This window comes from Atractosteus spatula, chromosome 14 (genome assembly GCF_055471065.1).
Source record: "Atractosteus spatula isolate fAtrSpa1 chromosome 14, fAtrSpa1.hap1, whole genome shotgun sequence".
Taxonomy (NCBI): Eukaryota; Metazoa; Chordata; class Actinopteri; order Semionotiformes; family Lepisosteidae; genus Atractosteus; species Atractosteus spatula.
In genome coordinates this window covers 26,672,136-26,696,533 of record NC_142719.1, presented here as the reverse complement: position 1 = coordinate 26,696,533, position 24,398 = coordinate 26,672,136, and the positions used below count along the sequence as shown (strand labels likewise).

At 37.0% G+C, this 24,398-nt stretch overlaps 1 protein-coding gene across 1 annotated transcript; it reads right to left on the bottom strand.

The window, feature by feature from the left end:
• Window positions 1–1,199: 1,199 nt before the first annotated feature.
• Window positions 1,200–23,825, bottom strand: lars1b (leucyl-tRNA synthetase 1b). Its single transcript, XM_088932648.1, has 32 exons — window positions 23,725–23,825; window positions 22,532–22,653; window positions 21,842–21,929; window positions 21,471–21,551; window positions 21,203–21,340; window positions 20,468–20,629; window positions 20,080–20,192; window positions 19,634–19,697; window positions 19,481–19,548; window positions 18,779–19,004; window positions 18,606–18,693; window positions 17,909–17,985; window positions 16,901–16,954; window positions 16,502–16,642; window positions 16,114–16,191; window positions 15,620–15,705; window positions 14,854–14,919; window positions 14,524–14,606; window positions 14,269–14,407; window positions 12,954–13,166; window positions 11,281–11,338; window positions 10,295–10,358; window positions 8,209–8,392; window positions 7,883–7,973; window positions 7,470–7,610; window positions 7,057–7,197; window positions 6,275–6,385; window positions 4,932–5,042; window positions 3,777–3,881; window positions 3,530–3,625; window positions 2,862–2,994; window positions 1,200–2,167 (listed from the first exon to the last, which is right to left on the bottom strand). Exons 1-32 carry the CDS (start codon window positions 23,728–23,730, stop codon window positions 1,965–1,967), a joined length of 3,531 nt encoding a protein of 1,176 aa, XP_088788774.1. The 5' UTR covers window positions 23,731–23,825; the 3' UTR covers window positions 1,200–1,964.
• Between the last annotated feature and the right edge of the window lie 573 nt (window positions 23,826–24,398).

The window sequence follows — 24,398 nt, the reverse complement described above, 5'->3', positions numbered from 1 at the left end:
TTTCGACCGATAACACAACTGCCATGTTGAGTTATTCTCACGGCTGGCCGCAGAAGATAACACACGTCTTCGACTTCTCGAGGGGACTAATTGTATGAAATATATAAAAAACTAAAAATAACCAGACTATCACATGTTGCCCCTTATACATTCTTGAGTTTACATGGAGAAAGCGACAAACCTATAGATTTTTGAGTGCAGATAAGAAAACCAGATTTGAAAAAGCAGAGACTACTGAACAAATATAAGCCTAAACCAAGCATTTGTTAAGAAAAAAGAAGACTTGCTTTGACAATATTCACAATAGTTAGTGAATAGTTTATTTTTGAAAAGCAGAGATAGTGAAGTGGAACTATTATAATTTCTATAACTGAAAGCTGAGGCAGACAGAAAAATTATCAGGGACAAGATCCTTGCTTGCAGAGACAATAAGGCCAGCATGCACTATGTTTGGCTACACAGAAGTAACATACATGATCTTTTCACTAGCAGTGAAAATATCCATGAGCATCTTAAGTGCAAATTATAGAAAATATACTTAATAAAACACTTAAGACAATAATATTTAGAATAAAACAGTCTTTTTAAAGGAAAAGAAGAGGGTTGACTTACACAGACCAGAAGAAATATTTAGGCTCCTCACAAATTGCAGGCAACTACTCACCCGAGACATAAGCACGTACAGTTGTGGTATTTTTACTGAACCATTTCCTTCCAACTTGCCTGCACTCAAATAGATCACATCACCTTTTTTGGCCAGTTCAAGCGGAGGTTAAAAATCATGCAAGCATGCGGTATGAAAATGCACGTCTTTATCTTTTTCAGTCGTCAAAAAAAACTCTGCCAATTGGCTTTATGCTTTTCAAAACTAAGTATACTGTATGAAAAATACATTTGGCAAACAATGTATATAGAATACCTTCTTTACACAAAAAAATAGATGGTCATTGGCAACAATTTTAGGTTCTGTAGGAGAAGGACCTCAAGAATAACATTGAAAGAATCAAATGAATCTCGAATGTAATAATGAGGTGCACACCAAAGTTTTTACTAAGGTGTAAAAACTGCACCCTCTAACATGCATGCTGTTTCTCAATCTGGTTTTACTGATGGGAGCCCCAGTGAGAACATGGGTAAGATAATGTTATGTAAAACACCTTGGCAAAGTAATATTTTAACATTGTCACACAGAGAGTGAGTACCTTTAAACTCTTTATTTAACACAACCGTGGAATAGAACCATGGCAGATGATCACATACAGACTAAGATTGTGTATTATCATTGTAAGGCAGTCAAGACTTGCAAACATTTTTTTTTACAATCAGGAGCAGTTAAAACATACAGCAAATCAGAAAAACAAGAAAAAGACTAGAAGTGTGGTTGCTTAAAGATTTTCTTGAAAATGTCAGTTTTAAATATTGTTCAATACATGGCTTTTTAAAATGTAAGGTCCCTCATTAATGATCATACAGCACAAACTCATCAAGGTCCTGTGGTCTTCTATTACAACAAGAAACAACTGTTTTGATATCAAATTGCTTTCTTAAGTCAAAATTACTTTCTACTTTCTGCTTTCTAGTGTTAGTGTGGGTGGATTAAAAGGCCGGGCTTAAATCCATTTGATTATATATATTTTTTATTCTCTGGGAAAAAAAAGTTTTGCATTTGTACTGCTCATGTTTAATGCCCTACATGTTTTCTTGCCAGTTATACTTGAGAAAAAAGGGGAAAAAGCAGAAAAAAAAGTGTGGAACAATGCAGGGAAAATAAAAAATTGACTGCAGTTTTAAGAATGTAAAAAAACATTCGGAGTCTTAGAACCAGGACTGGTTTTTAAATGTAAATGAAAGCCAAGTGGCCACTGAGTGGTTGAATACTATACTGGAAGTGATGGATTCTGTCTGAAGCCCAGTGTGTCAGCCCTTTGCATTTCTCCTCTATTATTTTAACCCTCTCTGAACTTTTAAACCAGGTAAACTAGAGTAGTTCCCACATCCACTGAGAGGCCATTATCTGTAATGTGAACTTTCTTGGCCCCCAGGTCGATGTGAAACGTGGACTTTTCCGAGATGACCGTCTTCCCCTGCTCCTCCTTTCCAAGAACTGGCACTCGACGAGGCCCGAGGACTGGATCATCATACCTCATCAGCTTGACTTTTGACACATCTGAAATGTCAGAGAAGAAACACCCCACCTTTAAACAACACATAAATGGGAAAATAGGCTCACTGCTCTTAGGAGCTTGGTTTTCCATCTGCTCTGTTAATTATAACCACATTCCATCCATTCATTTTCTACCCAGTATAGGGTCCCAGGGGAGTGAGAGCCTATCCTGACAAGCAGTGTGCGCAAGGCAGGATACAGCCTGGATGGGATGTCAATCCACTGCAGGGCAGACAGACACAAGTACACACAATCACACCAGGGTCAATTTTCCCAGAAGCCAATTACCCAGCATGTCTTTTTACTGAAACCATGCAAAAAACCATGCACGGAAAGAAGACAAAGTTACATTGTACCCCAGGAACTGAACCCAGGGCTCCAGTGCAGCAAAGCAGCAATGCTAACTGTTGCACCACCGTGCTGCCTACCGTGAACCACATTCATTCCTAATTTTTGTTTACCGAAGAACACGTGTGCAATTAATTTCAAAACAATATAGAATTCAGGAATTGTTTTTTATTTATAGGAAAACAAGATCTGTATGAAATGAAATCTGATTTGCAGTAAGTAACTGTAATTGGAGGCATCTGAAATCAGATCCAACACTTGGCTGCAGGTGAAAGTTTCTATCTTTCCTAACTTATTTTTGCACTTTAAAGCAAAAGAGACTGAGCTTGAACAGGTCCCGAGGACATACCTTTGATAAGTCTGTTCATTTTGGCTAGCCGTCTGATGATACTGTCCTTGTTGTCTCCTTGCCTGATGTCAATCTTGGTAGAGAAAAGGCCACTGGCAGGCTGGGGATTCACAAAGGACACAGGGACACCAGGCTACAGGAAACAAGTGAAACAAGAGAAACACATGTACAAGAGTGGAAACTGAGACTGAGCTTTGTTTTGCCTCAATATAAACAGTAACACTACAGCAGATATTTAAATACAGAAACCATAATGTTCTCTTTCAACTGCATCTTAAAGCTACAGCCAAGTCACTTCTTTATGTACTAATAACTGTTGCAGAAACATACAGCAAGTACAAAGATACACGGTTTAAAGTCTTGATTTTATACCCATAAAAATAATATATTTTAATATGACATTAATGAAGGCATCTCTTGAAAATCAACAATGCAAAATCCAATTCAACAAGACAAATAGGTTAAAGCTGGATGACATACACATTGGCATGCCAACATGTTTAATTGAAAATTAAATTTGGACTGGAACCAGGACATAAATCATGACAATTATGAAAGAAAAAATGCATATGGTCTTTGTTATTGGACAGTAGTAAATCAAATGGGAACTCAAGAGAATAAATGAAGGGCAAATATTTAGCAAATGATTAGTCACAAAAGTTTTATACCTCTGATCTGAAGACACAAAATGGATTCCCTGGACAACAATCTTCCTTTATTTTGTCATCTGCTTCTGAAGCAAAAACCACATCAATCTGCTCAAGCTGGAAAACAAGTAGAAATCCGTCACCCAATAATAGACAAGACTGTCAAAAAAACTGAAGCACAAGACCTATATGCCATATATATAAAATACATTGAATTAATCCATTCTTATTTCTAAAAAAAATAAAAATTCAATATAAAGTTAATTACCTCAAGGGAGTTTGTTAAATAAACAATATTTTCAAGCAACACTGCCCGTTCATCAAACTCCAGTTCAAGGTCCAGCACCCGGGCTCCATTCTTTTCCAGGTTTTCCTAAAGAACAAAGCACCTTTTAGTTCTTTGCTGTTTAAGAACACACGAAATACAATTAAAAATACATTAAAATTACAATTGACACAAAGCCATTCAGCTCATTTAGTATTTGGATGCTTATAGGTCTAAGGATCTCATTTGGCCACTTTTAGGAAAATGCCACGGTATCTGCTTCAACAACGTAGCTGGGTAGCTTGTTCCACACTCTCACAACCTCTAGGGTAAAGAAGCATCTCCTGTACTCAATTTTAAATACTTATTCCCAATGTTTCCACTTTTGCCATCAGGTTCATATTTCAATGTTCATTCTGTAAAAATCTAGTGCATTGACTTTGAGGATTTTGTACAGTATTTTTATCAGGTCCCTCCATAATATTCTATGTTCATGACTAAAAAAAGGTTCCATTTCTGACAGACTGACAGAGTAGGAGAATCCCTTAAGATTTAATAAATCTTGTTTCTCTTGTCTGGACAGATTGTAGAGCACATTTTACCTATAATGTGACATCCAAAAATTGTACACAATAATTTAAATAAGGCTTTACTAGTGCAGTCTGAATTGTTTCAGGTTTGTCTTTCTTAAAAGGAAGTAGGCTTAAAAAAAGTTGTGAATGAATTCATTTCAATTTTTACTTTATTAAATCTTTCTCAGAGGTAATTCATCAGCTTGAGCATTATTTTATGTTACTGTAACTAAAAAAATCAAAAGTTTATTAAAATCCTGCTTAGTAAAGCTTTAAATTATTCATATCACTAATATGATTTAAGAAAACCTGCTGAAAATAAGGAAGGAACTGTTACTTGATCAAATAAAGCAGATGTTGTATAGCACATACTGTACATAAACCTGGACTGTATGAAACTGTATAAATTGGGTGTTTTCTCATAGATTAATGTTTTAAAGCACTAGCTGCTTCAGGACAGGATGGAAAAAAAAGCTCAGGGAATTTAAGTAAGCAAATGTCTTTTCTGCCAGAAATCAAGTTAAGTTCAGGACTCGGTGGGGTTTAAAATAAGGCCCGAGCAAATTTACATAAATGCTTAGCTTACCTTAATCATAGCAACAAAAGGCATCACCCTCTTCATATATTTTTTCAGCTCTGGCAATGTGCTCAGCTCACTAGCTATCACTTTATTCTCTGGCAGAGTCCCATTGTTTGCCTGTAAATATTTTAACAAATAAGGTCAAACAATCACACAATTGTATTTAAAATCAAACAAGAAAAAAAAATCATCAGACAAACATAAAAAACATTAGATTCAAATCTGTAGTCTTGCCAAACAAAACTCTCAATCACATATCGTTATTCCTGACTTCTATTAGGAATAAAAATGTGCTGGAAGACTTTTTTAAATGAAAAATTAAAGCCCTCAAAGGCATGTGCACATGGAAATCAGTTTTTCAAATGGAACTAATCTTCAGCTCATTTTGTTGTTTGGCACAACTCTAGTGAAAAATAAACTACAGGATAATATAAGAAAAAATGTAATGGACTTATTCATTTTTGGAACATTTGACACATCTGGAGCAATGCTTTTTTAATTAATGTTTACTTTGTTAAATGGTAACTACTGTATTTTCTTACAGCTACTTCATCAGTTTGAGCACTATTTTAAGCTTAGTAAAATAAAATGTCATTAAAGGGACAAGTAAAGGTTTATTCCATGCTGAAAAGAGAAGACAAGAAACACGTTTCGGCTGAAGAACATCTGAAGAAGGCTCCACAGCCACCTACAGTACTTGAACTGTCTTTAAATCCTACTTAGACTTAAAATATTCATTACTCTAATATGATTTAAGAAAATCTGTTTTTAAAGTATGAGAATTAAAACAGAACTGTGGAACCGAAGCTACATTAACCACCTATTATAAAATGCTGGAAACTAACTGTATAACTAAGAAAAATTTACAAATAAAAATTACAGCTTCTGGTTGTATTGGTACTTTAGGACAGGGGCTTTACACTGTTGAAATACATGATTTTTATATTATATATGCTATATTAGCTCATTTTTAAGGGAAAGTAAAAAATAGTCTCGTTTTCAACCAAACAGAATAATTAAGGAAGATATATACTCTAACATTAAGTTAGACTGCAGAAGCAAACTTATGAAAGACTTCAAGGTTTTTATCTGCCTGGAGACTGAAATCCAAAATTTAAACTATGTACAATTTTTCATCCTCTACATGTGTTTTTTTATTCAAATCTTCACCATTATGCAAGCATGACTGTTTGAAGATATTCTGTCTCTCAATATTTTAAGACCCAGATGAAAGGAAAGGCTATGTATAAAAAACTCATCTAGGGGAGCCAGCCTCAGAATACAGAGAAAGAAATCAATTTCCCCACTCTAGCTGAGCAGGAGAGGAGCGGTCGGAGAAAGTGTCTTGCCTGGTAATGCTTGCGCAGCAGACTCAGAGTGCTGTGTTGCCAAGGTGGGTAAGTCTTGGCCACATAGATGGTGCAGTGTGAGGGTTTCGGAGGGGGCCTTTGGTCTCCTTTCTGAGAAAATCAAAAAAGCATGCTAGCTCATTCACTGTAAGATGACAAATGCAGCCTGAGAAGTATTTTTAATTTGTTATGATGCCCATTACAGCAGAGCTTCAGAAACACAAACAAAACAGGAGAGCAATTTTAATGATTCATAAGCCACTTTCATACATAAGCATTTTATGTAATGTACTGAAAACTGGAGGCGTGTGTTCTCTTAAAAGCCCTGCAAAAAAAGCACTTCTTGCTGTTAACAAAGCTTGGGTATCCGTAAACTCATTTTACATGACAGCTGTCAAGTTGCTTTACATCACTGCAGAAAATTTTTCACTGACTTTCCTCAGATGAAAAAAACTAACAGAAAACTCAGTCCTGACAAATGTTCCAAAGCAGTTGATGCTGACTGCTGCTGAGAACTTTGATATTACACAGGGCAACAAAGACACATTGTAAAAAACCTTTTTTTTTTAAAAAAAAGGCCAGCAATCAATGTGAAAGTGTTAAATTATTTAAACTGAACAAATGTAAACCAGAGTAAAGAAATGAATGGATTTAAAAATGAAGTGCAAATACTTATGTGCTTCAGCAGTGTGACAGAGATGCAGAATAAATTCTCTTCTGGTACACAGCCACTCTTTCCCTGCAATGTGCTGTAGTACAAATAACTTTTTGCCCTCTATTACCTTTCCCTTGGCAGGAAGCATATAGTTCTTCAGACGCAGACGCAGGTCGTGAGCGGTTTCCATTAGATACTGAGAAGATCTTATCAAGATTTCATCCACAGGGCCAGCAACAGGCCAGGCAGCCTTCATTAGTGATCCGCTCTGGAGGGAACAGCGAGTGATATTAGTGGAAGGGGAAAAGACAAGCAGCACGTCTCATCACAAAAACATGCACCACAGACCTCAATAGATCCTCCATTTATTTCATCTCACTGCTCGCTCAGCTGTTTATCAGATAATCTTTACCAGTTCTTGGGTTCTCAAGGAGCTGTCTAATTTCGTTTCGGGAAACAAGCTGTCTGCTTCTCCTCACAATTCAAAAGTGATTTATTTGAACCTTTCAGATCTGTTTTTTTTTTCTTGTCCTGCTTTACCTTTCCAAGGAGTGTCCAGGTGTATTCACACAGGTGGGGGCAGATAGGAGCCAAAAGAAGAGTCTGAAACTCTATAAACTGGAAAACCAGGTCTCTGTGCATCCCTTCAATGGCAAGCTCACGGTACTTGTCCTTCGCTGCCTAGAGACACCACATTGTAAAGCATTAATAAGCTGAAGCTGAAACAAGAGAAAGTTACCATTCCTCTCTTTTTGACTTCCTGTTCAAAGCACTGCAAAAACTACTTTGCAAAGTCCCAAGGAAAAATAAAGAACACTATCCATCCTGAATGAAAATATAAGCTCAGCATGTGACACATGAGAATGAGCTCCTCCAAACCATCAATTGCACTTTTACAAAAGCATTTCTAGCTATGTAATAAAGTTAAAACCCCATAGAAAATACCGACCCACCTGGAATTCAAAGAAGCCAGATTTCAGAGCTTCTTTAAACATCATCTTCTCATAATGCTGGTCTGTTCTGATGATGCCTGCATTCATTTCACTTCACACAGAACAGAAAATAATTCAAAAATTCACTTGGTATGTTTATGAAAGGATCGTGATCATTTTAACCAACAGATGAAATAATCATTTTAAAGCACAAGCATAAAAATTAAGCAAAGAAGAATGGCAAGAAAAGGAGAAATAATGGCTAGACAATAATGAACCTAGACATAACCAAACAGGCCAGAAAGACCCATGCAAAGGGAACGCAATACAAAATAAAATCTCAGTACCTGGCAAAGACTCTGTCATTGAAAGTGTTGGCAGGCCCGCTCCTCAGGCTGTTCTGATTGGCTATCATCTCCTTCACCCACTCCACCCAGGTGTAGAGGCGCAGAATACCCGCGTCAGCCATGGCCTCCACAAAGTTGGCATCTTCCACCGTGTCTCCTGCGTCCGCTAAGGCCAGGCGCATTCCTGAGGAGCACGAGACAAAAACCTGTTAGACGCCCTTCTCCCCAGACTAACTCTACACCTCTAATTGCTCACACTTTTTATAGCGCGTACAGCCCCAGAGGATTTACTTACAGAAAGGGAACTCATTTCATCCAGCAATGAAGTGCAGCATCCACCTGGACGATCTGCAGCACAAATTATATACCAGCAGCCCCACTACACAGAAGCCCACTTCAATTGATTCCTCAAATTCTAAACCCAATGCAGAATTGAATGCAGGAGGTGCTTCTTTACCCTAAAGGTTGTGGGAGTGTGGAACAAGCTACCCAGCTATGTTGTTGAAGCAGATACCCTGGCATTTTTCTAAAAGTGGCCAAATGAAATCCTCAGACCTATAAGCGTCCAAATACTAAATGAGCTGAGTGGCTTCATGTCAATTGTAATTTTAATTTATTTTTAATTGTATTTCTTGTGTTCATAAACAGCAAAGAACTAAAAGGTGCTTTGTTCTTTAGGAAAACCCGGAAATTTATTTTTAATTATATTTCTTATGTTCTGTGAGATTAACAATGATTATGAACAATGCCATGAAACATGTGATTATAATAGTCATGACCTCAGTTTAACGTCTTATCCAAGGGATGGTGTCTCCTGTCGCCATATTGACAGGTGGCTCAGGTTGGAAATTCTAATCCAGTGGGAAGAATGCCACACTATCACTCCTTAGTTAGCAAGTACCTTCCTAGTGCTGAAAAGGTGCAGTCTTTCCTAGTTTCTGGAAAAAAAAAATAAGGCTACACAGAGGTGCCACCCCTGTTAAACCAATTCACACATCCTTTAATTCCTCCATGAGAATAAGATTGTGCTTTTAATAATATTAGATAAAATAATATTTTATCAGGTGCTGGCTTAGCTAAGTGCTTTTTTGGAGATATTCTTTTAAAAAAGAAAACTGAAACTCGAACTGCTATAAATGCAAATGGAATAAATATACTCTGGGTGCCAGTTAAAACAGAACTGGTTTTCCAGAATATTGTAATAGCAAAAAATATTAATGAATATAAATAGGAAGTGGCACCTCAGGGGGCTGTCTGGTTTAAAGGCCATTCCTAGATTTACAGTATATAAAACATCTAATGTATGGGTATCCTATAATTATGAGGAAGCCCCATCCAATCCCATTGGTAGGAAGTAGACAATTAATTCGAAAATCTCACCCAGCCATTTCATGAAATAAACTAGACTTTTGGCTGCATGGTTGGGGCATCCCGTTCTATACTCCCACACCTTTTGTTTAAAGAAATACCCCCTGTTTTCACAAGTCCACTGTCATGTAGTTTAATATTTTTACTTGAACAGTAAAGTAAGTAACTTAAAATAATGATTTATTTTAAATACATCATAAACCTGGAAGCATTTTGTTCCTTTTGAGAAATAAATAATAAAAAACTGGCAAATTCACCACCTCCAGCTGTGAAACCATATGGTTGCAGCTTTATCTACACCTGTAAATATTATAGGTCATAGATGAAAGAAACCTAAGAGAAAGCAGCATAAATGAGAAATGAGTCCAGCCTCTTGAAAAATCTAAATATAGGTCAGTTGAAATGAAATCTGAATTAATAGTCTTTGTATTGCTGGGTCTAGCTCAGATTTAACTAAAACTAGCTTGCGGGACTAATTTAAATAATTCTTATATCACATTGCTTTGAGACTGTGATAATTAATCACTGAGGAATATACACCAAAACAGACTCCAAATATTTATAGAAAAAAAAACAATGTATACTAACAGCAGGATTTTTTTTCATGTAAAGCACTACATGAAAAAAGCTTAAAAAAAAGGTTATATTCACAGATTATTAACGGAATACCAGTAAACGCAATGTGAAAAACTTCACAGGCCTTCAAATCTCATCTTACCATCAGCAGAGAATTTATTGACAGCCTGGCTTAAGGTTAGAAAGTTCCCTGTGGATTTGGACATCTGAAATTAAATAAAGCAATCAAAATCAACTACACAAATAAGAAAAGAGAAAGGTTACAAACAAGAGGAGGCCATTGGTAGCTCTTAACTTATTTATCCAATGATCTCAGGATATTCATATAAGATACTACAAGATATAAACTGTATCTTGAAAGAAGCCAGGCTTTAGGGTCTTAGCTTCATGTCCTATTCTCCCACAACCCTGTTTAAAATAGTACTTAGACTTAAATACACTTCCACATAGTTTCCACTTGTGACATACAGTTTGTTTTTGTTGTTTCACTGCTGATTTAAAAGACATTTACTATGATGACTTTGTCAATCCCTTTGAGGATTTTGAATGCATGAATCAGTCTCCTTACAGTCTTGTCTGTCTGAGATTGAAAAAGTTAATCTTTCTTAGCTTGTCAGGACATTCTCTTTAGTTCAACAATGTTACTGGTTGCACTTCTCTGGAGATTTTATTTGGACTGACTGCGACTATTTTACCAACTACAACAAATGACAGATAATCAATATCAATTAGGCAGAGCAGTGGCCCTAGGACAGATCCCTGTGTAACTCCACAAATTGCAATACCCAAATTTGAGCATTCTTCCCTTATCTGCATTCCCTGTTCTCTCGATCCTCAAACCATTTTGCCATCTATATAATATACATAAGATATTGGTGTGAAGCTTGAAGAATACCTTCTTCTCCGATTACATGCAAGTGACACTGAAAATCTGTCTGGAGTAATTGCAATATTAAAGTCACAAACATTTGATTAAAAAAAAACTCATGGTGACTTTTTAAGGTTCACATAAACGCTATTAGAGAATATATTAAAGTGTAGAATTATGATATTATCTGATTGATAACACAGACTGACTGCTTATATTCAGGTATGCATAAAACATTATAATTACAATTATAGACATACCTTCTCAGAGTTCAGCAAAAGATGCCCATTGGCTCTGACCGCTACAGGCCATTTTCCACTGTGGAATTAAAAAAAAAAGATTAAGATTAAGAAAAGAAATACAGTAGGATCTCGACATTCATTAGGATTCAATGCAGAGAAAATAACCAAATTCACCCCATATCATCACATAATTTATGGTTAAAAGACATAAATAAGCCTCCATTATATGATAATTCAAGTACTAATAGCTTGTCAGGACATTCGCTTTATGTTAATTGAAATAAGATTGATCAACTAAAAGAAACAGCAGTAATCACAAACAGAATAATATAGTAATCAGCTAAAATAAACAATATGAATCCTTCCTCTGCTTCCAGTCTGCCCTTTCTCACTCTGCCTCTGTAATTAGTACGCCGCACTATAATGAAACAAGAAATAAAACTGTCCAAGAGCCTGTAAAATCATCTCCAGCCTGTCACTCAGGAGCTAGATTCAAACTACCCTAGTCTGTTGCAATGCTAATTTGAAAGTGTCGCTTAACGACCTGCAGCTCCATTTCATCCCACTATGCTTTTCTTCAATCTAAGACCCCCATTGGCCAGACCAAATCGTGAATAAAGATGTCAAGACACTGCTGTATTAAAATGCACTTTAAAGTGGATCCAATTGAAAAACCAACATTGTAAAGCTCATTAAGTCAGCAAAAATGCCCCCTGAAGTGTACCAGTGTTGAGCGACATCTTAAAAGGCAATAATACAGAAAAGGCATGATGTCTAAACATCACTGAATTCTACTGAACCTCCTCTAAGACGGAAGCACTTTTTGTGGTAAAAGACAATTACAAGTCCATACCTGTTGTACAGTTGGACAGAAATCTTTTGAATTACAAAAATAAAACTGTCAGCCTGAACAAGAAGACATTCAGATTAAATTAAAGTGGAAAGACAGATGATGTTCCAAAGCAGGTCTCTGACAAGAACCCATGCACTAATGTTTTAGCACTTAATATCGTTTAGCATTTACAGTAGTTTTACAGCCTTTTGGTTGCAAGCAGAGGACAACAGAATGCTGCCATCACTCAAGACCTTTATTTAGGGCATTTACAGGTTTTTTTTCATTCTAATGGGTTTCAAAAAGTCTGTATTTTTCATTTTTCTAAAGGTCATCTCTTCCTTGTACATGTCAAAAACCTTACTTAGTTTTAGTTAATAACTTCCCTTTAACTTCTTTGTGAGAAAAGTTTAACTTTTTAAAAAGTTCCAATAGCACAGCTGAGAAATTTCTTTCTTTTGTGTAACATTTTCTCAGATGAAAAGAGTAGACACCACTGACAAAAGTACACAGGCCAAAAATGTACAGAGCACACACATTAAGCATCTCCAATTATTAATAATTGTATGTATAAATCTTGCATAAAAACCATTATAAATCTGAATAGTCTGTGATTTCTAGTTTTTTCATGTTTTGTATAAATTAGTTTTCATAAGCATTACATTATTATTAATAATAATCATAATAATTACAATTGTGCCACTGAGTCACCCATCTGTAAATATTTTCTTCACAAAATTACAATACAGTTTTATCAGGGAAGTACAGTATAGAATATACCTATACCCAATACTAAATGTTTCTGCATAGGCTTTAGTGTTTTACTGTCACAGAGACAGATGTACAGTATGCAGCTCACCTGTCTTCAGGCCACATGGCCACATGGTTATATAGGTAGTATGAAAGGTGATTTGGCACCAGGTCCTTGCCAGATGCTCGCACATCAACAGGATACCAGTACTCAAATTCTCGCCTCAGCTTCTGCAGGTGCTCTTTGGGAATTGTTGTATTAGGGTACGGAGAGTTTTTAAAGAAAATATAATCCCAGACTTCTTTTGTCATCTGCTCCGGCCTGTGTAAAACAAAATAAAGTATAATGGACTGAAAAATTCCTTTGAGCATACTACTCCTGATTCAGTAATAAAAAATTCCTAAAAGAATCAACAGAATCTTTCTATGCCCCCTCCCACGTAGGAAGCAAAACGATAAAACATAAATTAAGCATGATAAAGAACTACAGTGTTAGGTGGCATTTACCGACTAAAATTCTATATCCAGTACAAAATATCAAGCTGTAAACTAAGCACCTAGTTATTTGAAATGCAGTTATTTTCACGTAAGAGCTCAAATCACAAAATGGAGTAAGTTGAGATTTCCCCTTTAAAGAATAATACTCAATTTTTACTTTAACCTTTAAAAAAAATAATTTGGTACAGAACATAACTAGGATCTCCTCTTTCTATTCCCAGTGCAAAGAAGCTGGTTCACACCTTTGTCCCCTCTCGTACTGATAACTGTTATTCTCCAACTACATCGAGTGACTAAATCTCGATCTTAAAGTTTATTTTACTCCCGTTCTAGAATCTTAGTATTGTTTTATTACTGAGTTTTGTACTGATGTTAAAGGTTTAGTTTTGACATTGAGGCCTTGTATAATTTTACTCCTAGACATTAACCTGTGGTCCACATGAGACAGGATTCTTATGTACAGGTACAGTATGTAATCTGTGGGCGGCAGGGCCTTCTGTTCCTGTACTTTTAAAAAGTGGAATACCCTTCCCAGAGCAATCAGTGAATTTGATTTAAAACTCACCGCTGTTCAGTTTGATTTGACTTATTTGTATCTCATCATCTTTTCTCTGCACTGTATGTAGTGTTAGACTGAATTTATATGCGCTGTGCTTTGCAATGAGCAAATGGCTTGTCATGGAAGGTTTTTTATAAAATATTGACTCTTTCATTATTATAAACGGTTCTATGGGCATAATATAATGAGATGCATTAAAAATGCAACATATGAGTATTGGAACCAAGAGCATTTGTTGAATTTTTAATGCCCCTCAGTATATTATTTAGCACTGGTCAAAACAATCTATTTCCTTTAAGAGGCATCTTGGAGTAACCACCATGTGCTGTTAATCTCGCAAAACGTGCACAATGTCAACAAGCCCTACTTGATGCCCAGAGGAGAAGGGCCTTGTCCATTCAGAACGCCGCCTTGCAGAAAATGAGCCACTGTATAGTAAGCCATGTATATGGTGGAGTCTGAAAGGGACTCGATCAGCCACTGCTCATCCCACGGTAAACGGGTTCCTACAATAAAACAAAAACTAAATGAAAAACGAATTAAAGAAGATGGTTTGCATGTAAGAGAAGCAATTTTATTTCTGTTTTTTTAATTACTCCACTCCACTGTCACTCATACTCACCTAATCCATAGGTTCTGGAGCAGGCATGTTCTTGCAGCCAAGCCAGAGTCGCTTCAAAGTTCTTCCTGGTTTCATCACAGAACCTGTACAGGTTTGACATGATATTACTTGGACTGAAATTGCTCAGCGCTAATGGTTGAGGCCTGGTGATGATGTACAGTTTCCCCCCAACCAACTAAAATATAAAATATATAAAATATTCACCATTTTGCATAAAAAGAAAACTCATTTGATTCTTAATATTAATATGTAGATTACCAAAAAATTGCATTCTTTAATTCTTTTCCTTATTACTGTCTTCATACTGTGAAAAAAAGCAAAAGGGCTCACGTTTCCAGATTTTTCAGGGAGACGGAGGCTTGTTCTTTCCACTCTTTGTCTCCATAATCCAAATACCTGGAAAAACAATACTATCTGAAATGTACAATCACCAGAATTGGAACAGATGTTTAAAATGAGCAACCAACGCATGTAAAGTATTAACTTATGAACCATCCTGGACTCTACACCTGCTAAAACCCTGTTGTTGCACATCAGGTGGAGACTGAGTGAAGGTGCTTTTAAAACCGAAACAGGAAGCTCTTCTTTACACAAAGGGATGTTTTATGTGAAACCAATAAAAAATGTTTCTTTCAAGAAGAGGCTGGATGAGATCAATTAGCTACTGACAGTGTTATGGGCTAGACTGGCTGAATGGTCTCTCCTTGCTTACTACCTGTATTAACTTCTAGGACAAGATCTTTCTTATTTTGTTCCCCATTCTGATCCTTGAACACTGTTTTGAAAGAACAAAATGGAACAGCACCACTAATTATAAATGTAACAGTTTATATTAGAGAATCACCACTTGTACAAAAATGGCAAAAAGCTTACAGAATAAAATACACAACAACAACAACTGTTGGACATTTGGTGTGTGAGAAACTGATTATGCAGGCATGGTATATTCTAAATATTCTACGTAGAAATGAAAATTTTACAAGGCTGAGAAAATTAAACTGAAAATGCATCCTTTTTTGTAGAAAACTAGTTAGAAACTAGTTAGAGAACAAGAGTTCTCCTCTTTATGTACAGCGGGATCGGGAGACACACTTACCACTGGTCACAAAGAGCGACCACACACTCGTCACTTGACCGGGACATCACTTGTTTTTCAGGCTCCATGTAAACCAGAGCCTCATCCTACAGGGTGACAGAAGAGTTTCACTTCACATGACTTTTTACCGTGGGCATTAACTGCCCATTAATTCGTTAGGTCATCTCTCCCAGTACAATTTGTTTGTTCGCACATAAATACCTAACTGCTATAGGTAAGCCCAGTGCATTAAAAAAAATTCAGTAAAGGTCAAACGCAACCAATAAAAATTGAGATTACATACAATTCAACAACTGCTTTGAAGAAAGGACAGTATACACTCATACAATCAGACATGACAGTTTTCTGAAAAATCTGAAATGGAAAGAAATATTCACTCTGGTAGTTATGTACTTCCATTTCTAGAAACACGTGAATAGCTTAAGCTACAAAATGAGATCAAGTTTGACTGCCTTACTGGTAGATAGGAAAATAAAATTCTAAAGCATATTTACATCCTCAACCATCTTCTTCTGAATGGCTTTCTTCACATCTTGTACTTTCTGCCCCTTGTATCCCTCCACCAACATGACCTGTTGCAAAGATGCAAACAATTTAGTGTCCAAAAGATAGAACAACTTGACACAAGCTTACTTACAACATATTTACAATTTCAAACTTACTCTAATCACAAAGCATAGGTACTAGAAGCCTTTACAGCACCCTTGATTCTGTTATCCAATTCCATGAAGATAAATAACTATTTAGTATGACTATTTTAAAAGAACAACTAAACACTACATGCAATCCATCCATCAAGGTATTTTATCCAATGCTCAAGCAGTACACTTAGCATACCTGCCAAACCCAAATTGTAATCTCTGTATAGCTACAAACACTTACTCCTTCATAAAATCCCTTTAGGTAGACCTTTTCCTTTGCTTCTGCCAGTTTCTCCCTGTCATTCTGACTCTGAATCTTCAGCTCGTCACATACTTGCGGAGCTGAGAGATTTCCATATCCTGGGATCTCAATGATGGGCACCTGGACGTTACGGGACGGACACAAAACAGATAGATTAGATTACACATCACAAACACACAAGCAAACCTGACTACCAAACCATGAAAGAGTCATACCACAACAGTAAATGTCACCCTAATGTATTATTTTAAATAAACAACCTTACAAATGCAGAAATTTTGGATGCCTCCTTGAGAAGAGAGACCTGTATATAACGATCTCCAGTTGAACACTAACAGTGTTCTTAAATTTAAGAACAGATTTTCAATTAAAACTTACTGGTTCAAATGGTAGAACCATTTTGTCTGTGATCCCATATTTCTCTCTCAGTGCCTACAAAAGAAATTCAAATCAACATCAGAAAACCGTGCAATTGTTGTGACCAATGTCTTAAACCTTGCACTGTCAAACCAAAACACACAACACGCCTCGAGCTCCATAAGTTACCAGAATGACTGCTCACATTAAGGTGCTGCAAAACAAAACTGTTTTTTACCCTAATAACAAACATCTTTATGAAAACTTGACCTTTCCTCCCTCAGCTATTTCACATATAATACAGTAAGGTCTTGACATTCATGAGGGTTCAGTGCAGAGAACTGTCATGAATAGCTGAACTCACATAAACCAAGTTCAATCCTAAATGTACTACACTATGTAGTATGCATGGTTAAAATTAATGAGTAACCCTCCCATACTGTATATGGTAATTAAAATACTATTGTATTGTCTTTTAGATTATTTAGATGACATTGATCAATTAAAATAACAGTAATCACAAAATTTATAGTAATCGGCTAAAACAAAAAACATGAATCCATGCTCTGCGCCCAGCAGATGCCTGCACTTTCTCCCTCTGGCTCCACTGTAATGAAAAGGGCAATAAAACTGACAGTGCACCTGTGAAGTCACGCCCAGCCTGTCATTACCCAACACAATACAAAACAAAACCAAGACCACGTTGAGATGCAGATGCTGGGTAGTGGGTACCTGGGAGGTGCACTCACTAGTTTGATTTGCCTTACGATCCTAATCAGTTGTGTGGCTAAACTGAAAGTTGAGCTTGACAACCTGCAGATCAGTTTCATCCTGCTCTTCTTCCATTTAAGACCCATCAGCCCGATCGAATCACGAATAAGTGTTAAATTTGTGGATGTCGAGACACTACTATACAGTGGGTCTACATACCAAGAAATTAATATATGAAAGTGTTTATCACAAAACTACACTCAAAACATACTGTACAGGGCCCATTCAAAGGAAGGTCCTGTCAAATATCAAACTCACCTGCTTCTTCTTCAGATCTCTGAGGGCTGCAATGTCATCAGGAGAATCAGAGGGAACACTGGTGACTACTCCAGTGCCTGGAATCACCATTAGAAACAGAGTCACAAGCAGCACAGAGATCTAGGACCTTTTCCTCTACTCTCAAATTACATGAGACTGCCTCTGAGTGGATGACCTTTTACTGGAAATCATATTTGCTGGAAACATCTGTTGGTGATAAATTCTATATATTCCTGGTCTTCCATGCCCCAGGACTTTTAGGACATCGGTAATTTACGCCTGACAAGTCAGTGAAGATGATAATCCTGGAGAGACAAGGGTCCATCACACTGAATTACAGTGACTCACCTCAGGAAATGCAGTCTGACTGCTACATGAAGTTTATGAAATTAACTCTGGGGTTTTAAATGATAATGACATCTTTCTCCCTTGTTCAAACTATCTCAGTCACAGTTTCACAAATTCTAAATGATACTGTAATGAGGATTGTATATCAGAAAAAAAGCATTCAACATGCAAATGCATGCTCCCAATTGAAAGCTCATTTGCAAACATGCAAAATAGTATTTTAAAAAATCTATGCAAATACACTGTTTTTGACACAATAGTAAACAGAACTTTGGGTATTGGATCACTGCAGAACTGTTTTATGGTGCAGAGAGCTTTAAGCTACAGTATATAGGAATAAGAACAATACCTTTGTCTTCCTTAATTGTAAGCATTGGCAGAGCATAGATGGTTTTGTACGACGTAAGGGGTGCACTTAGTGCACATCCAAGAATGTCCTGAAAAAAAGAGAAGGACACACTGTTTTGCCTGTAACAAAGCTTTGAAAGAAAAACACCATAGTTTGCATTCAGGTTTGTATACCTGGCCCAAAAGTTCCATTATCACCGGCACTACCCCATTCTCTTTAGTAAAACCTTGGAAGGACATGTTCCTCGCTGATCTCCGGGTACAGATAAAAACATCCCTGCTCGCTGTCTCAAAGGCGACGTACTTCATGTCAGGCCTAATCCAGCAGTTTGTTTGGCCAAACATGGTCTCTGGTCTGAGAGTGGCCGCAACCAAAAAGATTTTTCTATTTTTAAGGGCACTGCAGAAAAACAAAGGAAATAAAACAGGATTCACTGCTACACGAACAAAAGATGAATTTTCAAACTCGGTACACACACAGGATTGCATGGCTGTCTCGTATCTTTGTAGATACATTTCTCCCAAAATTTGAAGACTTATTTTTTTAACTACCCATCCACCAATTTTCGAACTGCTTTATCCAGTACAGTGTTGCTGGGTACCACAGCCTAACCTGGCAAGTAACAGCAAGCAACACATTTACAGACATGCACTCAATCACACCAGGGCCAATTTTCTCAGAAGCCAATTCCTACCAGTATGTCTCTGGACTGTGGGATGCAAACATGAGCAGAACAAACTAAATATGTGGAGTTTGTAACTGAGGAACTGAACCCAGGCCCCAATGTTGCAAGGCAGCGATGCTAACCACTGCACCATCGTGCTGCCCAAGGCTTATTTTTAGTTGAAGAAAAAACTATAACTGCAGATGTGTACCTTAGTTTTGGGGGGAAGGGCTCAATCATCTTCATTTTAATTAAAGTGTACTCCTGTGGTCCAACTCCCTAGAAAGACAACAAAGAGCTTTCAGTTTTGAAAGGAATGTGCCAAAGTGGTTTAGAATTGACACGGGCTGTCGCTTGTTCTCACCTCCCCTGTTTGTCTGTCGTGGTCCATGCATGGCTGTCCATCTTTGGGAGAATAGATGGTATATCTGTAAATACAGAAGACGGAATTAAAGCATGACGATGCAATAGACTAAATCAATTAAGGTCTTTGTATGTTTATGCATCACATTGTCTACCTTACAAATGTTAATCAATGAGTTTTCGTGATTACAGAAATAGCATCCTTATAATAAAATGCAGAAACCATTAAGATCATAATGCTTAAATATCCGTCAGACTTCACTGTTTTTTCCCCCTATAATAAACATCCCTTGGATACAAAAATTGACAGTAATGCATTGAAGATACTAACGATCCATCTTTCACTGAATAAAAATGCAAAGCCTTTTCTGAGATCTGAGTATCAGAGAAGGATCCAATATCAGCAGAGGCTGCATGAAACAAAAATATTAGTAAAAATAGACTTACCTTTTCCCAAATTTGATTTTCTTCCTTTCTCTTAGAGTCACAAACTGCCATCTTACAAAGGAATCGTAGTATGGGTTCACATCTGTTGTAATGAAGGAGCGACGCCAGTCCACCTGCAAAAACAATTCTATTAATGTTCACCTAATACAGATGAATTTTCTGCAATTTCCCTCACGGGATCAATAAAGTATCTATCTATCTATGAAACAGTAAATTTCTGAAAACATGGCAAATAAATCAACCAGGATTAATAAATTTGTAGCCTCAACATGTTTACTTGTTGTTTTTTTTTACTTCCAGACTGTAACCCTATGAGTATGTCAATTTCACGTATTTATAAATGGAATGACAAGGAGCTGTTTGCTTCTTCCTTGGACTGAAGGATTACCTTGACTCCCATGCTTTTCATGTCCTGAACCGCCAGTGGTGGGAAGTAATCCAGCCAGAAGTCTGCTTCAGCGAAGTTTGCAATATCTTTATCCTGCAGGCCCAAGGACTTCATGATGTCCCACTGGTATTTCGCACCTCCTGACTTCGCTGCTGCTTTGCTCTAAACATCACCAGTAGGGCCGTGTGGGGGAAAAAATACATTTTTAAACTCTACTGTTGTTTGTAAAGTTTTTCTTACCAGCTGCACTGAAAGTAAATGTAAATCTTCTCACTTTTATACTAGGCAAATTCACAGTGTCTTTATAGCATTAGTAAATGTATTCTAAAATGGCTTCTTAGTGGGTGGCACAGTGGTTAGCATTGCCGCCTCGCAGTACTGGTGCCCAAGGTTCAGTTCCTGGGATGCTATCTGCATGGAGTTTATGTGTTCTCCCCGTATTCACGTGGGTTTCTTCCAGGTGCTCCAATTACCCCCCCACAGTCCAAAGACATACTGGTAATACTAATTGGTGCTGATTGACTTCTGGGAAAACTGACTCTGGTGTGTGTTTGTGTGTCTGTGTGTGTGACCTGCGATGGCATCCCATTCAGGATGTACCCTGCCTTGTGCCCGTTTGTTGTTGGGATAGGCTCTGGCTCCCACATGACTCTAAATTGGATGAAGTGGTTAGAAAATGGATGGATGTCTTCCTAGTGATCACAGACATATGTGCACACACACACACACATATACCTTCTTGCCCTTTGCCTTGTCCTTAATGATAATTTCTTCACCCTGTCTAGCTGGAGGCTCTTCTTCATCCTCTTCTTCTGGGAACACAGGAGGATTACCATAAAGTTCCATCTCCCTCTTCAGTTTGTCTGCACAGGCCTGGAGACATAAGCAACCGACTATTTAAGGTGCTAAACGCAATACATTTGAACTCAAACAATAACGGCATTCGTCAAACTGTCACAAAATGGAATCAAGCCACAGTAAGAAAAAAAAAGGAAACCCTTACTTTAATTGGCATTCCTGTGCAATGCAGCCCAAAGGGAAACAGGCATTGCTTTCCCTTCAGTCGCTGGTATCCTACTGCAAACTGCATACAGAAACACAGAGGTCACTTTCTTCCAGTACAGTATATTCACTAGTAAAACAACACAGATATGGGGACTGATTTATACTTCACTTGGGGACTAGCCTCACTGCAAAAGACAGTACAAACTTTGGCATCAATCTCTGATCTTTTTTTATCCTAAATTGCTGTAAATTGTATTCCAGATCCATTCTATATTCATTAAATAAAACACTCAAATATACTCACCTGAAAGTAAACGCACTGTACACAGACATGGGACGCTAAGACATACTGATATTAACTAATCTTACCTCACATTTGGAAAGGGAGAATGTGTGTCCAAGATGCAGCCTGCCATTCATGTACGGGTAGGGAAAGGTAACAAAGAACTTCTTTTTGCTAGGAAAGATAAAAACAAAACTTATTGTTAAAGATATAGATACTTTATTGATCCCGTGAGGGAAATTGCAGGGTAACAGCAGCTTAACACAGACAACACAGCAACAGTGTAACGAATGATACAATAATAATAATACAATACATACAATACAATCAGTACAGTGAGAAGTGCACTAAGAGTTACTCACAGTCCAGAACACACAAAGAACAGAACAGAACAGTACACAAAAAAGGAGTTTTCATTAATATACAGTATATTAATGAAAACTCAAATTAGTAATTGATGCTTGGTCACAAAAATCCCAAGGGTAAAGAAAACTACTTAAATGCAAAATTAACCTGTCTTGGAATTAGCTGGATAGAGCTGTACAATACAATTACAGTTTCAAACAAAGTGAAATGTACTTCATGCTTGGTTTTAAAAACACTCATGCTACTTAGTAACATAATGCTGAAATAACATTCTATTTCTTACTATGAAGCAGTTTGATTAAAGATTACAGTGATTTCTTTCTCAATGACTCCATTTTGAGTGCAATATAACTGAATTTCACTGGTTTTCAAAGTCACCAAAAACACACAGTACAGTCTTCAAAACTTACCTTTCATTTCCATCATCACAGTCAGGGGCGTCAGCTTCAAAAGCTTTTTCCTTGTCCCATTTCTGCTGGATTTCTTTCTCAATCTTTCTGAGAAAGTCTAGTTTTGCAGTTCCCTTTCGTTCCTGGAGAAGAACACACAGTAAGTAAATGGATTCAAATTCAAGGAATGAAGGAACGAGCAAGATCTGTTTCTAGAACATGAGAGAGGTTGTGAACAAAAGTAGGCCAATCTAGCCTGCATGGCACTTGGGAGCTAATTGATCACAGGCTATCTTCCAGTTATTTCTCGATAGAAGCCAGGATATCAGCTTCAGCAACATGGCTGGGTAGCGTGCTCCACACTCCCACAAGCCTGCTTGTGTAAAAAAGTGCCTTCGGCTCTCAGTTTTAAAAGCCCTTCCCTTTTTCTGCAAAGACATGTAGCTATGAAACAATAAAATTACACATGAGCGGAAAAATTCAACCTCTTTTTAGCCAGATCTGGGCCTAAGTCATTCATCATCTTGCTCACATAACTGCAATCCTGTTTTTAATTGTTTTGTTACCAACAGATATATGCAACAACTTTAAATATAAAAGATTTTTTGCTTAAAAAATCTTCACATTACATTACAGTTCCCAGCTCTTTATAAATAAACTTAGCAAAATCAGTCTAATACTACCTTCCAATTCCAAAGAAAAATAAACTGGAGTATTTAGGCAGCTGCGGTTATTGTTGTCCTTAAAATTAGAGTCATATATAATTTTGCTATATATGTTTTGTTGCAGTTGTTAGCATGGAGCATAATTTAAAACCTGAAACAATTACTTCCAAATATTTTTGGAATATTCGAGTAAATGTTCCAAAAGAATTGCAACATGCAAAATGATAATATATTAAAGTTATAATTTTCTAATACAACCCTCTGTTTCATATTTGATATAAAATTATTAAATGTTTCATGCACTGTGATTTGCATTTACTTTTCCTATAATATGCTGTTAAGTTTGCATTACTCAAACTTTAACAATCACAATCTTAGGCTGAATTAAAATATTATGTCCCAATGACATATCATGACTTCACACAAGACATCTTGCTATGCAGTTTCTAGTTTTGAGAATCAGCTACAACGTGTAAGCCCTAGGTACTGACATAAACCGGACATTTATATCAGTACCAATTATAAATACTAACCTAAAATGGACCTTACCGTCATTCTTATGTCTCCGTTTGATTTTTTCTAAATTCGAGTCACTCCGGTTTGTCTCAAAAACGTGAAGTATCCACGCCAGCGGCTTGACTTGGAAGTAACTCCTGCTGATGACATAAAAAACCGAAGAAGTCAATGTGATTCGCTTTGCATTTCGGAAGTTGTAGTACGCAATGTGTCAAAACCCAGGCAATTAAGACCAACCGTACACTATATCCCAAACACCATTGCGAACTTCTTCGCACCTAGCGTGAGAGTTTGTCGCAAGGCATTTTGGGAGCCGTGGTTTACTTTTCTTTTCTGTTTCATGCTTAAATTATTTTTGAAAAGCACGCGTTTAAAACAGAAGAGTGGTTAAGCAGATTATGAAACTAGACTAATTAGACAGTAATATGAAGTCAAACGTTTGAAATCCGGGTGAAATGACAGTGAAATAGTTGCATGCAACCATTCAGTGTTGCATCAGTCTAGAGCACGCTTGCTAAGATACGTCACAGTGTGCGACTCTTCGTAAAATAGCCAAAGGCAAAGGTTTTTAATACTGTACATTAGATCACGTGTCAATCCCTCTGTGAATCAATGAAACATACCCTTTATATTCCTCTCCCTAGCATTCATTTGTGGGTAGTCATCATGATCTTTAAGAATTGTATAATAATTACGATTCCTTACAC

Bases quoted from the DNA above. Each gene is read 5' to 3' on its own strand.
- lars1b (XM_088932648.1), bottom strand. The intron at 14,607-14,853 runs GTGAGCCCTTTT...AAACCTGTACAG, and splicing joins TCCCTGAAAAATCTGGAAAC to GTTCTGTGATGAAACCAGGA. The intron at 6,386-7,056 runs GTAATAGAGGGC...TGATTTTCTCAG, and splicing joins TGCTTCCTGCCAAGGGAAAG to AAAGGAGACCAAAGGCCCCC.